Here is a 15,280-nt window from a genome sequence, read left to right on the forward strand (position 1 = left end):
AACATGACGTAGCTGGGCGCCGCGGACAGACGCCGACCGGCGCCGCCGGTGTGCCTACACTCATAGAAAATAATGTATTCGAATTTTAAAAACGTGGCGCGACGCGACGGTGCGCTTCTCGTCCGGTGTGCGACCACCTGAAACGCTCACCTCCGTGCTCAAACGTCTTTGTTTGGGCTTCCGAAAGCGGATGATGTCAGGAAACAGTGGTTGCAATTTATTTTTTAACTCTGTTCCTGAGCATTATAACCCCAATTTGCTATTGTGTGCTGTGCATTTTACTGAGGACAGCTTCCACAACACGAGGGAGTACAGTGCCGGATTCGCCCAAAAGTTTTTGTTGAAAGACGGAGCAAGGGGCGTGGCAGTACTGAAACACCGTCTAAGCTGTTCGCCAATCACAACGCACTGGGACAGCTAACCAATCATAACACATTTTGTTTTTCGGAAGGCGGACCTTCATCAAAGCTGGAACTAATCGAGCCGTTTGTGCCAGCCTGGGGAGAAAGGTATTTTAATAATGTAAATTATGTGAAAAATAATGTGTTTTTCGAACCACCAAGCATGAGAGCATGTTCTAGTACACCCCCAAAACAAAATCAAGACTTTGTAAAAGAGCATAATAGGACCCCTTTAAGACTGGTTTTGTGGTCCAGGGTCACATATAGGGATGTCAATTTTCAATTATTCCCATGATCGATTGTCGTTTAAATTAACGATCAATTAATCGATTAATTGTTAACCTTAATGCTGCAAATTGCGTCTATTGCAGTGGCATATAGTCACCGGCATGACAGGATGTTCAAATGCTACTCAAAACGCAGCTTCCACAGCCGAATGAAAGGGGTTTTTAGTCTAAATAAAAGGCTGGTAGTAGGATTGTAAAATGAATAGATGTGACTGCGATCATTTGATAAAATGAAGAGAGCGCGCTGTAGTTACGTTTGTGATCATTTTACTTTGTTGGCTGTTTCATATCCTGTCACGGAGACCGTTGAATGCGCCTTTTTAAATGGTTTTCATTGTTTCATAGTGCTCATTGGTGTGTTTAAAAAAACAATCGCAATGTTTGCAACTAACATTGTCGCCATTTAAAATATAAATGCCAAACATAACTACGGTGCGTGGGGCTGTGCCGCGCGGTCAGTGAACCGCTCCACCGGCGGTGCTACGGCAAAACACACTGTTGCTCTCATGAAACATGTTTATGTGAATACAATGGCACAAGTGACATACAAAGCTTTGTTTATAAGATAAATAATTGGTTAGCAGGCAAATGTTACAGCACGACCATGCTTTTGGATTCATGCCGTTCGAGCCCAAGCTTTTAAAGTTATGCGCGGCTGTGTTCTGTTTTGCCAGTTGGTCACGAATTTAATATTTATTGTTTCTTTTCCCAAATCCTTACCGTCTCACCCTCTAATTTCGCAGGTTTATTTTCTTGTCATTCACTTTTAATCCATCTCTTACTGTGGTAAGTATGCGGGTGGGAAATGAAAGATTTAGTGGCCATGAATTTAGAACTCGTTCCTACAACTTATTAATTTGTTCCCTCATTTTAGTTAAATCATGGGTTATCATTAGGGAACAAATTAATGAAACATGGACCGTGGCCTCAAACTAATAAGCCGTAGAAACGATTTAACAAGTAGGAATGTCCTGCTCGTGTCCCCGCAGCTCTGTCAAAGCGCAGTGCCCGCTATGAAACAATCTGGGGAGATTATAATTAAACATGACTTAGTTACTAAACTTTTTCATTGCTTTCCATATGTTGAAGGACTTTGCATTGTTTTTATTTTAATGTATTTTTAGAGTTTGGATCACATTAAAAGCGTAATTTGTAAATTAGTGAATTATTTTTGCAAAAGATCCAGCTCCGTCAACGCACTCACAGTCGCTTGCACATGTTTTGCGTATGAGCCGCACGCACCCCAAAATTAAATTGCTTAATCGACCATCGATAGCTTTAATCGATTATATCTCTTATCGACAATTAATCGATCATCGATTAATCGTTGACATCCCTACTCCCATAACATGCTAGCATTGTGGTGCAAACAATGGGAGTTTTGCATTGGCAAGTATCTCACATTCATGATCTACCCAATCTTCTACCTCAGTGTGTGTGTATGGGTCGAAACTAGCTCTGCAAAGTCATTCAGAAATCATTCTAATATGCTGATTTGGTACATAGGAAACATCTATGTTGAAAATGCTGCTTAATATTTTTGTGAATACAATACATTGATATTTTTTTAGGATTCTTTGAATAGAAAGTTCACCAGAGAGCTTGACCTTCTGTAGGTATTCCCACCTTGCATCTTAAAGGGGTCCCAATACATCCATAGAAATACATGAAATCATAGGTTGTCTGACGTGAACGTCATTTGAAAAATTAATGTTTCAGTCTGTTTCTTTCAAATGGGATATCCTCCTTTCTCTCTGTATGTCTTATTCTTTCTCTTTCTCATTCCCTCTATATCCCTCCTTCCTTATAAGGTAACATGGTGGTCAGATCGTGCACAGGGGCTGGAGAATGAGCACATTGTGATTGTGAAGAGTTTGGCTGTTTGGAGTTCTAAATTTAGTCTACTAGGCACTTCCCTCGGCCCCACCTCCAGACACACACACACACACACACACACACACACACACACACACACACACACACACTCTGTCCTGAAAATGATCGCTGAGAAGACGACACTCTGTTCAGTCCCAGGTGATTGTGAGGAGTTTGGCTGTTTGGAGTTCTAAATTTAGTCTACTAGGCACTTCCCTCGGCCCCACCTCCAGACACACACACACACACACACACACACACACACACACTCTGTCCTGTGGGAATCTCACAGTGTGGCCTAACAAGGGAGGGCTGAAAGAGAGAGCTGGAGTGGGTACTGCTGTGCCATGAGGCTGTGTGTGTGAGAGACTCCACCTTCATGCATTCAGATTAAGTTGCCCTCTGTGACGTCTTCAGAGCTTTGCTGGAAGAGATGAGATCACTCACAGAGACCACAGATCAGATGGAGACGGTGACATGCTCAGCAGCTACTGCAACATGACTCACTGTCTCCACTGGACAGCTGTATGTGCTGCTTCTTTAGGGAGTTCAAATCCTTCATCTGTCCCTGACAGTGTCACATAGTTTATTAAAAACACTTTGCATCCACCTGAGCTTGAGATAGAGAGAGTGTGACATAGTTCAACTGAGCCGTCAACATGATGAACATGAAGTTTTTATCTGGTAACCTTTTGATAATACTCTAGATAAAACCTGATTAAATGTGTTTGTTCTGAAAATGTTTTACAAATAAGGATTTAAAAAGTTTAATTGACTATATTTTTATATATTACACACTATCATTCAAAACTAAAAAAAAAACATGATTTTTCTATGGAAAAAAAAGGATACATTCAATTTATTATGTGACAGCTACATCTATTTTGAATAAATGCTATCATTTTATACAAAAAAACTTTTAAGCAGCACAGCTGTTTTCAACATTGATCGCAATAAATGTTTCTCCAGCATTAAATCAGCATATTAGAATGATTTCTGAAGGATCATGTGACACTGAAGACTGGAGTAATGGCTGCTGAAAATTCAGCTTTTTAAAAATATTAAAATAGAAAACCGTTAATTTACAATGCAATAATATCTCAACAATATTATTGTTTTACTGTTTTTTCTGTCAATAAATGCAGTTTTTTTTTTTTTTTTTAAATTTGAATGATAGTTTCTGTATATATTAATAATTTATTTAGAAATGTACATTTTTAAATTGTTTTTAACAATTGTATTTAATTTTATTCAATCAGGGGGGGAAATGTATATGCAGGGACTGAATCATCATTCTAAACATTCAGTGTTTAGAACAGATTCACAGATTTAGACAGTTTAAAAACTTCTCGGAAGTGATCCAAACATTTAAACTCTTTCTGCATCTTCTGCTGGGGTATAAATCTGTCTCTAGTTGGTAATTCTTTTGGAATAGGTTTTCCAAGGTTTTTTCAAGGTTTCAGTATTGCCATATAAGGTACACATCCTGTCTTTCATTTCCTTAGACTGCCATCTGTTTTTTTCCCCTTTTTGCTTTTGGATGCACTCAATGTGTTTTTGAGAGGTGTTAAACAAAAGGGCTCTGTTTGTGTTTGGAGAGTCATCCATATGGATCTGAGAGAGCGAGATCTCTCTGAATAGAGAGTTTTGTATAGAGGGCAACATCTATGGAAAACAGACTCCCAAACACATTGCTGCTCTCCTTTTTTGACCGTGGGCATCTTTCGAAGGTCATTTCTGATTTTAAGGAGACAACATCAGTTCTGTACAAAATTGGCTGATAAAAACATGCAGCACAGACGTTTCCAGTGTCTTTAGGTGTGAGTGGTCTGTTATTTTAGTCAGATTGAATGTGTTTTATGTAAGACTGGACGTGTGAGCAGCTGTCTGAGGAAATGCTTGCCCTCAGTCGACGTCGCAAAACCTAAACAAACCCTCACTCAACACCCCATGCCAGACATTTCTGGAATATGTTCTGCTCCCCTCCCCACCATCCTCAGAGGCCTTACAGAGGGGGAGGTGAGAGAGAAGAGGAGTAGAAAAACAAAAAGGGGAGAAATGAAGACAGAAGGGGGCTTATCATGTAAACAGGAGAGAATCCTCTCTAATTTGTGAAAGCCCACCTGCTGCTGCCACTATTTTGTTCTTATGTTTTTTGTCATGTCTTATGGCTTTGCTATAGGCTATATAAAGTTGTAGTCAGTATTTTATCAAATTTGATTCAAAAGTACCTGGAGTTGGTTTATAACTAGTGAATAATTAAATCCAGATTCTTTTAAATAAAAATCTTTTGGGGTTTTTCTCTCCGTATCCCTCATTAAAACAAACAATTGGTCTAATTATTAAACCTCTTTGTGTGAAGAGAGGCTGTTTGCTGTCTGTTGTGATAAATGGAGCAGATGAGTAAACACCCTGGGGAATTCCTGCAGGCTATTACTAGTACTGCAGCAATAAAACTGATTGTACCAATACTAACCTCTGTTTGTAGCGTCTGTGATAAACCATTTCTGCTTTATCAATTTATTTCACTTGCTTAAAATTTGAATGGTTTTGTCTTAAAACAAACGGCCTACGATTCAGGTGTTTGCAGAAAATAAATCACTCAAGCATGATGAATGATTATTGATAAGTCACCAGTTTTCCCATTACTTGATTTTCTGGGTTTCCTCTGTCATTATCCAGCATCATTAAATAGCGTCAGTACTCCAGTGATCAGTCACTCAGGAATGCATTGATATTTTACCTGTAATATCTAGAGAATAGGGAATAAATATATTAATCATTTTATTTTATACATTAATTTATTCAGTAAGTATTGAATAAATTGTCATTTTCGATCAATTTAAAGATGTTTATGATGTTACAAAATACTTATTTAGGAGCACAGCTTTTTGTTCTGTTTCAATATTGATAATAATAAGAAATGTTTCTTTAGCACCAAATCTGCATATTCAAATGATAGTTGATAGTTGATAGGAGATAGTTGCTGAAAATCCAGCTTTGCAATCACAGGAATGATTATTTTAAAATGTATCAAAATAGAAAACCGTTATTTTAAATGATAATAAAATTCAACAGTATCACTGTTTTTACTTTGTTTTTTTAATGAAAGAAACCTTGATGAGCATAAGCAACAGTATATAATAATCCTATTTTTTGCTTTTTTTAAATTTTGCCTTCTGTATAATTTCAGGTTTTTGTAAAATAGCCTTTGTCTAGAGTACAGCTCAACCAACTTGATGAGGTATTGCTTGTCAAATGGTATTGAAGGCGTTCACAATTTATATTTGTTTAGGTTGTAGACCATATGCATTATGCAGAGAAATAAGGATTTAATTTCAATCAGAACTTCATTTCTTTATTTCTGTTTAAGTTTTTAGACACACAGTAGCACAAAGCGAAGTAGCTTTGATTTAGTTTTTTTGTTTTTTCTTCATCATAACCCTCATCTTTGGCTGTGAGTTTGTGTAACAGGTTGTTTTGTGTGGTCTATTGTCAGCCCTAATAGGCTGAACTCCACAGGACAGACACTACATCTGTGTGTCTCTATGGAAACTGTTGTCCTGACCCATTGAGACAGACTCTTCCCATTCCCTCTTACAGTGAGCATCTTTCATTGGGTAAAATCCAGATGTCACTGAATCATCTTGAGTCATTAAATCTCTGACTCTTACTCCCCTCCTTGAATAATGCCCATTTTCTTTCCCAGAATGACAGGGGTTTTATTTTGAGTATGTGAGTGAATGAATGTATGTAAAGGGGCACCAGCACATTTTAACAAGAGAAGCCACTGAAAATGAACCCTGAGTCAACTGCAGAAAGACCTGCTACAATGACCAAAGCTTTTGTTCACGAAAGAGAGAGAGGAAAGTGTATGAACAAGAGATACCAGCAGGGTGCCTGGACGGGAGAGAGATGGAGAAGGAATGAAAGAGCAAGAGAGAGTGAACTCTCTAGAACAAAGTCTTCTGTTCTTTATTGGGCTGCTGGATTTTCAGTGTGCGAAACCAGATAATACGAGAGCTAACAACAATACACCGCTGAGGGAAAAAGCTGATTCCGATATCAGTGCTGCTCTGTTAGGTTTATTGAACTCTGAGAATGTGCTAGAATCCAGAACAGGCCATTTATGATTGTGTAATGCCTTCCTTAAATGGTACAGAATGGGTTTCATCCAATAAATGGTAGTGATTTCATCTAATCGTTGTCTTAGTAATGATATTTTCTCCCTAGCTCTGTTCCAAAACCTGCCTCTGTGCCTACTGCCTAAATAGGAAGCTGCTTCAGGAGTTTTCATTCGAGATTTTGTAACGCTTTACATGAAATGCACAGGAAGCTTGACTCAGATGATTTTAATATAGGCATCATAGAGAAGAATAATGCAATTCTCTTAAGTATGAATATAGCCTATATGTTTTGTTTTGTTTTATTCTCAAATAAATGCTGTTCTTGTAAAAATGTTTATTCATCGATGTCTGAAAAAAAGGAATTGTGATAATATTTTATGACATTACTGAATTTTTGATGAAAAAGTAGCCTTGGTGAGCATCTTACTAATCCCAAAACTTTTAAAGGGGTCATATGATGCGATTTCAAGTTTTCCTTTCTCTTTGGAGTGTTACAAGCTGTTCGTGAATAGATAAGATCCCTAAAGTTGCAAAGACTAAAGTCTCAAACCCAGGGGTGTGAAGTAACGAATTACAAATACTCACGTTACAGTAATTAAGTAGTTTTTATCAGTAATTGTACTTTTTTGAGTAGTTTAAAAATTGTGTACTTTTACTTGAGTACATTTTAAGTGATGTATCGGTACTTTTACTCCGCTATTTTCCTCCGTTTGTGGTCGTTACATGCTTATTTTATTCTTCAAGCATCAATTCAGTCGCATCTTCCTCTAACTTGATATGTTAAGGTAAATTTCGGATTTCTGCTTACTAAATGATTTGTATATATGTTTGCCTATCTACACGGCCTGAAATTTGGTGTGAGGTTGCAGGTATTGCATACAGTGTTAACTCACACAAGTGCCACGTTTGGTAAATTCCCACTCACTTATGAGACGCGCGATCTGCGCTGCCTCGTCGAACGTTTTTTTTTTTATTATTTAAATTTTTTTTTTATCCATTTTGTATAATCCGCCTTCATTTAGCAAGTGCACTCGCGCATAAACAATTTTCAAGTTCAACACTTTTTGTTCATTCAGTTGTGGATGCTGCTGATTCGAGAAGGGTCTGGCTGCAGCCTTGCGCTTGCACTCTCAGACTTGCACTCTCAGACACTTGCGCTTCCGCTAGCGAAGTCACTTGCAGTCTTTTTTATTTTTTATTTTGTTCTATTTATTGATTACTTTTTTTTTTAATCTCTCAACATTTTACAACAATAGCCAGGTGGTGAAGACTAGACAAAAGAAACTAAATTATGAAGTCACTTGCAATCGCCACTTGCACTCTCCGATACCTGCGACGTCACTTGCAATCGACACAAATCGTGCGTGTTGCCAATGGAGACAAGAAGCTGTGGTGGTGGCATAATTTGGCATAATAACGGATGACAATTCAGTAGCCTATATGTCTTGTTGTTGACTCAAAGTATATACAGAACAGCAAATATGAACGTGCATTATGAAATGCATTAAGTGATTTTAAAAGGATCAACTCCGTACAGGCAAGCAGACGAGCCCAGAACGCAATGCATTAAATTGCACGTTAAAATTTTTCCTCCCATAGAAAATCATTATAAATACAACACGTAATGTAGCTTAATGGACAAAGACAATGATATAAAAGAGCTGTAGACCGTTTATTCTATATGGAAAAAACTTTGCGTGTTGCGTTTATTCTGAGCTCACCTGCTTGCCTGTATATTAGTTATGTAGGCTATATTTTAATAATGAAGAGCATTGAGTTTGGTCTTTATCATCTTAGTCCATTATGCCACGTTTTGCGGTGTGGGAGGAAAATACTATATACATATTCATTATATTAATAAACTGTATATTGAATTTGATATTTTAATAGCATCTTAATACATTAAGCCATATTAAGTGTTTATGTTTTTCTACAGGAGGAAAACGCTTAACGAGAGACTTTGTGCATTGCGTTCATATTCTGCTGTTCTGTGGCCACGGATTTGCGGGTCTTGTCTTTTTCTCCTACAGATGGCTTGCAGGACCCTGTACGTTACGGTACAAAATTAGTTTTAAGTATTTAATCACCACCACAGCTTCTTGTCTCCATTGGCAACACGCACGATTTGTGTCGATTGCAAGTGACGTCGCAGGTATCGGAGAGTGCAAGTGGCGATTGCAAGTGACTTCATAATTTAGTTTCTTTTGTCTTGTCTTCACCACCTGGCTACTGTTGTAAAATGTTGAGAGATTTAAAAAAAAAGAATAAATAAATATAACAAAATAAAAAAAATAAAGACTGCAAGTGACGTCGCTAGCGAAAGTGCAAGTGTCTGAGAGTGCAAGTCTGAGAGTGCAAGCGTCTGCAGCCAGACCCTTTTGGCTGATTCACCGAGACCGCCGCGGCTCAGCAAAGAGACATGCGTGTGTGGGTGTGTTTTCCTTTGAAAAAGCTTCCCCTGAAATACTTCGCTATTTAATGCAGTTTTCCTTACAAATTGTATTATCATTATCAGCATAACAATTCGAGTAAATGTGTAAAAGGTATGGCATGATGGCATCCTTCTAGAACAATAGATACTCTTTATAAAAGTTAAGACTGGTCCACGCCCTCCTAAAATGCCTTGTTTAGACACGCCCCCACATGTCTACATCACTGTGTGGAAAGATTTGCATAACACCGCCCAAATGTTCACGCAAAGAAATAAGGCGTAAATTTATTGTTGCTGCCACCACCGCCGCTGCCATGTCGTGGAGACGCTGTGTGTTTCGTTGCAAAAGCGAAAATACTTTGTTTGGCAAATGCAGACATGGTTTTATGTTTACGCGACGCGATGCAACGCAACACATAAAAAGACAGTACAATTCATTATAATCCGTAATTATGTCCCCACTGGATGCAACAATGCCTCGTTTATATTGAGTTTTAATGTTTTTGTCTCGTCGCTCCGGAACACAGCATCACAATATGGTAAGGGGTGTAACATTTCCGTCAGACGCTTGAGGTATTTGGCAAATCACAATGCACTGGATAGCTGGCCAATCAGAGCACACCTCGCTTTTCAGACCGATGAACTTTGTAAAAAATCGACGCGTTTCAGAAAGGCGGGGCATAGAGGAGAAACAATAATGTGTTTTTTGAACCTTAAACCGCATAAACACATTTCATTACACCAAATACACAAAATAATGTTCTTTTTAGCAATATCATATGACCCCTTTAAATGGTAGTGTATGTGATGGTAGTTTGGCCAAAACAAGCTATTTTAGAAGGTAGCATAAAGAGAGTCTATGTCTATTTTTGTATCAAGAGTTCCTTAAAATGCTCCCTATGGGGCAGCTCAATAGGTTTTGGTACAGAACACCGGTTTCAGTTATCAGGTCAGGTCAGGCTCACTGTCAGCTCATTGCTTAATTAGCTGAATCTAAATTGCTGAAGCACACAGGAATATGTCTATTCTCTGAGTCATAAGCATCTTGTTTCTGGAGATTAGTGGAGGGCTAATGGAGAGATGGTCTGTTGTGTGTTGGAGTTCACACTGAGGTTGGTATTTAGCCGAGAGATGCGGTGGAGGAGGATGGTGATATCTCAACTGTGGAATTCATGTCTTTCAAAAAATTTTCACACATACACTTGCTATCCTAGCGCTTCAGAAAGATTTACTGGCATTATAAATGTGTTTACATTGCTAAAGAATTCATTAACAATACAAACATGCTTTGAATGTTTTAAAGGGGCACTCCGCCAATTCCCTAATTAAAAAATAAATAAATGCATGATAGGACAGGCTCACATAAAATCACACAACTAGCCAAATTCCATTCTCTTTATCACAGTACTCCACTGTTGTACAGTTTCACTAACTGAATAAATGTATGCTCTGTACATAGATGTGTATATAGTCAGGTTTTATGTACTTTTTTTCTTCAGCATTAAATTGCCCCTATTATGCAATTTTTAAGGTTCATAATATTGTTTTGGGAGTCTCCTACAAAAGGATTGCATGCAAAAAACGCTTTCGTTTTCTCAAAATATGCATTTAATATCACGTAAATTTCCAGCGATTCTCAAACGATTCATTCAAAGCAGTTCTAAGATTCAGTCTCTCTAAAACCTTCCTTTCCGTGAGCCTACATTGCTGTGATTGGTCAGATGGCCCAGTCTGTTGTGATTGGTGTACCACGTACAGTGCGTGTCGGAAACGCCCATTGCCATAATTCCGTATTTTGAACGCTCGATAGAAAATATAAACATCTATTATTTATCATATTACAGGTTGTGATTCAGTGGAGCTAGCTGGTCCAAATAAACTGGGTACTGAGCCATCTTTCAAGAGCAAGCGTTTTGTGAAACCCGCGCTGAACTCCCCGAGATTAGACAAACGGTCGTCAGTAAAACGACGTGTTTGTGGGCAGGGTCAAGTTGTTTGCGGCCGGCCAACGTTGAACATGGGCGGGAATTATGCAAATGTGTTACCCCATGACGTGTAGCCATCATGGAAGTGGGATTCCAATTACTAACGACTCGTTTAGGCTGTACAGTGTCGATTCTTTATTTTGGGAGACAATAACTTTATTTATCATGCACTTTCGGCTTTATAACTTTGCAGATCGTTTACATTCACATACAGCTGCATTAAACACTGCATGAAAGGCAATATTGGAAATGGCATAATAGGGGCAATTTAAAAGAACACAGTGTTAGTGTACACTTTTGTAGCTTTCACTGCCCAGAGGGTTATGACAGATTTATGGAAACTGGAAATGGCCGACATGTTTTTAAGTCAGGGATCAGCTTGCCATCTGCTCTTAATGTTGGTTTTGTGTTTTGAAATGGGCTTAATTTGACACGTTAGTCTTCCCTGTCAAATAAATCTCAGTAACGTGGAGCTGATTCTTTAACAGTTATCTTTCTTGATGTGGTTTAGTTGTTTTCTCTGGCTATAATCTGATACGGACTCTCCCAGTGATGGTACAGAGTTGTACGATAATGACCCTGTGATTGCAAAATGTTTGCTGCTATTCTAGCAGCTGATGTGGAGCAACATATTTCAATGAAGACAGTTTTACTGATTCCTCAAGTCAGACGAACATATTTTTCTTTCTCTTTCAGGCGGGCAGTGATGGAGAGAGTATCGGCAACTGTCCATTTTCTCAGCGTCTCTTCATGATCCTGTGGCTGAAGGGTGTGGTCTTCAATGTCACCACTGTGGACCTTAAGAGGTGTGTGAATGTTCTTGGTTATAGTTTGTGGGCAGAAAATTCCCCAAAAGTGACTTAAATCTGATAAAACCTTCCATGGGGACATGCAACATTGTCTTTGTTTGGAAAAACCATATATAAAATATAAATAAATTTTGTGTCCCCTTTTAGATAGCAAAGTAATGTGTGCATAAGTGCGTGTGTGTGTGTATTAGTGAATCTCATTTTCAGTCATCTCAGATATTCATTTTCATTATCAGTCTTAGGCATTCGCAGTTGTCTGTGATGGTGTGTGTGAGCATGTTTAAGTATTTCACTGAGGAATTTAAGACACTAGTGTGGCAGTGAGGCAGCAGTGATATATTTTGTGCCCAGGTGTGAGCCACTGATGATCTGTGGTAATATTTTGAACTTCTGAAAATGAGGTTAAGGCATCTAATATTAGCTATGACTTTAACCTGCTATTATATAGTATCCACTATGCTGCGTGTGTGAATCCTAAATACTTCTTTAAATGAGGTTAAATAGACTGTTAACCAAGTTTTACAGTCAAAGAATATTGCAAGATTCCTTTCTTTTGATCTTGTTTTTTTTTTTTAATCTGACTGACACAGTATATGCTCAAATATTTAAAGGGGTCATATGATGCGATTTCAGTTTTTCCTTTCTCTTTGGAGTGTTACAAATTCACATCAATCTATGATGTGTGTGTGTGTGTGTGAGAGAGAGATTAATTTATTATTTGAAGAGACACCACACCTGTATCCACATATGATCTTATCAGTGTTTTATGAGGCTGTACCAGAGACATTGATGAGCTCAAAGTTTATGACCCTAAAATGAAATCAAGTGAAACTTGAGTGACTACTGAGTCATCCATTTTTTCTTTCTTGCTTGCTTTCTTGCTTTCTTTCTTTTTCTTGCTTTCTTTCTGGTTTGCTTGCTTTCTTTCTTTCTTGTTTGCTTTCTTGCTTTTTCTTGCTTGCTTGCTTTCCTGCCTGTTACTTTCTCCTTTCTCTTACCCTTTCCTTTTTGCAACCAAAAGGGATAGGGTGCTCCTTGTGCTCATGCCAGAGGTGTGAGGTCATTTCCTGTTGTTGTAGTTGGAAAGATCAGAGTGTTCCTGACTGCAAGGCCTCTGGGAAATATGCCCCCTCTGTTCCTGAACCCTCAAGTGTTTTCAGATTTCATAGTCTCCCTTTGTGGATATCCAGGAACATCTTCAGTTGGGAAAAATTATTAATGTAGAAGAATCTTTTAGGGGTAGGGTTAGTATTTACCCTACTGGTTTTATAAAAAATCTAAATGTGTGTGTGTGTGCGCGTGTGTGTGTGTGTGTGTGTGTGTTGGGCTGTGAGTGCTCTGGAAAACCCCTGTGTTGTGCTACAGTGTGCAGCCCCTGAGGGCATCTTATCACCTTGTATTCTAAAGAAAAACAATTCATTAAATTGCTTTGGGCTCTGCCATGCTGACCTCCTGTTATAGCTCAGTAATAAAACATTTCTGCAGTTATTAGACTTCAAATTTTTGCTGAGATCAGCTGAAGGGTCTCATTGAAAATCGATCATTTCATCATTTAGAGAAGTAGACTCTTATTTATTTATATAAATTTTATAATTATAGAAAACCAGCTGATCTGCAGAATCTGGCCCCAGGAACCCACCCTCCCTTCATCACCTTTAATGGAGAGGTCAAGACCGATGTCAACAAGATCGAAGAGTTCCTAGAGGATGTCCTCTGCCCTCCAAAGTTAGTGAAAGAGTGTGTTTGTGTATTTAAGTGTCACATGTCTGTCAACACCACGTCAAAAGGTTTTATTTGACGTATGTGTGTGTTTGTACACTCAGGTACTCTAAACTTAGTGCCAGACACCCAGAATCCAACTCTGCAGGGATGGATATATTTGCCAAGTTCTCTGCCTTCATCAAGAATTCCAAACCTGATGCCAACGAGGGTAACCAGAAAGATTTCACTCTTTCACCTCCATACAAAAGGCCAAATGTATATTGTTCAGTGGAATAATCACATGTTTGATAAGCTCAGTTTAACTGTACAAACACTTTCTATTGCTCTAATTTGATAGACCTGGTTATGGTTATGTCTCACATTGTGCATGTAAATAGTGTTGTCTCTAGTTTAACGCAGGGCTTGGATCCAGTGTCTCATTTACATGCTTTAGTGCTTTAGGCAGGGCTACAATTTGATAGTTAGATCAACTTCCAGAGTAAACACTGTTACCTACATTTTCGAAATAGGAGCGCCTATACTTTTATCAGAAGGTGTTGGTGTTGAACTGTTGTCAAAATGATAAATACGCTAGGAATTTGCCTTGATGCAATGCCGCACAATCTCAAAGACTCCTCAGTTCAATAAGAGTTTGGCAGTGACCCTGAACATAAACTAACTTCAAGAGTCTCCACCCTAGTAAAATGTTGACTGTGGGTGATAACAGCCCCTTCATTCCAGCTAGAGTCTGAGTCAACATTGTCTCAAGGCTAGCAGACAGCGCTGTACTGGAGAAATGGCTAGGCTATACCACCTCTCACGGAGAGAAAAACATGCCTTAGCATTTTAGTTTGCACACCTGAGTGTTCCTTTTCCCTTTTTCTTTTTGAAAGTTTAGAGCTAAATTGGTGAATTGTAAGGATCTGCTTTCAACGGAGTGTGATTATGCCCTTATGTGGCAGCTAAGTAGAAGTGCAACCAAACACTGCAATTATATTTTGACACTTTCTCCCTCTAGAGGGCAGATTATATTCTTTTTAACTGTAATCAGTTATTCCTTTGAATTTTGTACATTATAAATTATTTGATAATTATATATTTTATAATTATTGTATAATAATATATTGTACAAAGATATTATTTTATAATTTGCCCACTTTGACAAAGCACTTCAAGATGAAGAAATTCTTCTAGTAATTTTTTAACTTCTTCGTGCAGCTTGACAGTACGGTTGTAATTTTATTTATTAAACTTGATTTAAATTTTTCACAATTTTAAATCGATGCTCTGTCAGTAAATGAAGTGAATTGGTTAATTTATTGTGAATTATTGTTGTGTCTTTCCGATTAAGTAGTATATTGTTTGTGATTTGTAAAAACACACTGACTTAAAAAAAAAAAAAAAGCAGCTTTAAAGTGGCTGACTGTCTGCAAGGAAAGTTACATGAAGAACAACTTTGATTATTATTATTATTTTATTAATGGAAATATTTCTATTTTTCTATCCAAAAAAAGTTAATCTGGATTATTTGTGCTTTAAGATTTCTTTTGGAGTGTTCACATAAATAATAATAATAAAAATAAAATTGTGAACCACAAACAAAACAAGTGTGAAAACAGCATCTTTGGCATTAACACAATGCAAGTTTTTTTCTACCTAACTCT

The 15,280-nt window shown here is 37.9% G+C and overlaps 1 protein-coding gene across 1 annotated transcript in view; it reads left to right on the top strand.

Moving 5' to 3' along the window:
- The window catches only part of LOC107716011 (chloride intracellular channel protein 4-like), a 37,577-nt gene that overhangs the window by 20,143 nt on the left and 2,154 nt on the right, over nt 1-15,280 (top strand). The window contains exons 2-4 of the mRNA XM_016522316.1: nt 11,803-11,912; nt 13,515-13,640; nt 13,739-13,845. Of these exons, the coding sequence (XP_016377802.1) occupies nt 11,803-11,912; nt 13,515-13,640; nt 13,739-13,845 (343 nt within the window). The remainder of the gene's footprint in view (nt 1-11,802; nt 11,913-13,514; nt 13,641-13,738; nt 13,846-15,280) is intronic.

This window comes from Sinocyclocheilus rhinocerous, unplaced genomic scaffold (assembly GCF_001515625.1).
Source record: "Sinocyclocheilus rhinocerous isolate Xijiao unplaced genomic scaffold, SAMN03320098_v1.1 scaffold749, whole genome shotgun sequence".
NCBI classification, from domain to species: domain Eukaryota; kingdom Metazoa; phylum Chordata; class Actinopteri; order Cypriniformes; family Cyprinidae; genus Sinocyclocheilus; species Sinocyclocheilus rhinocerous.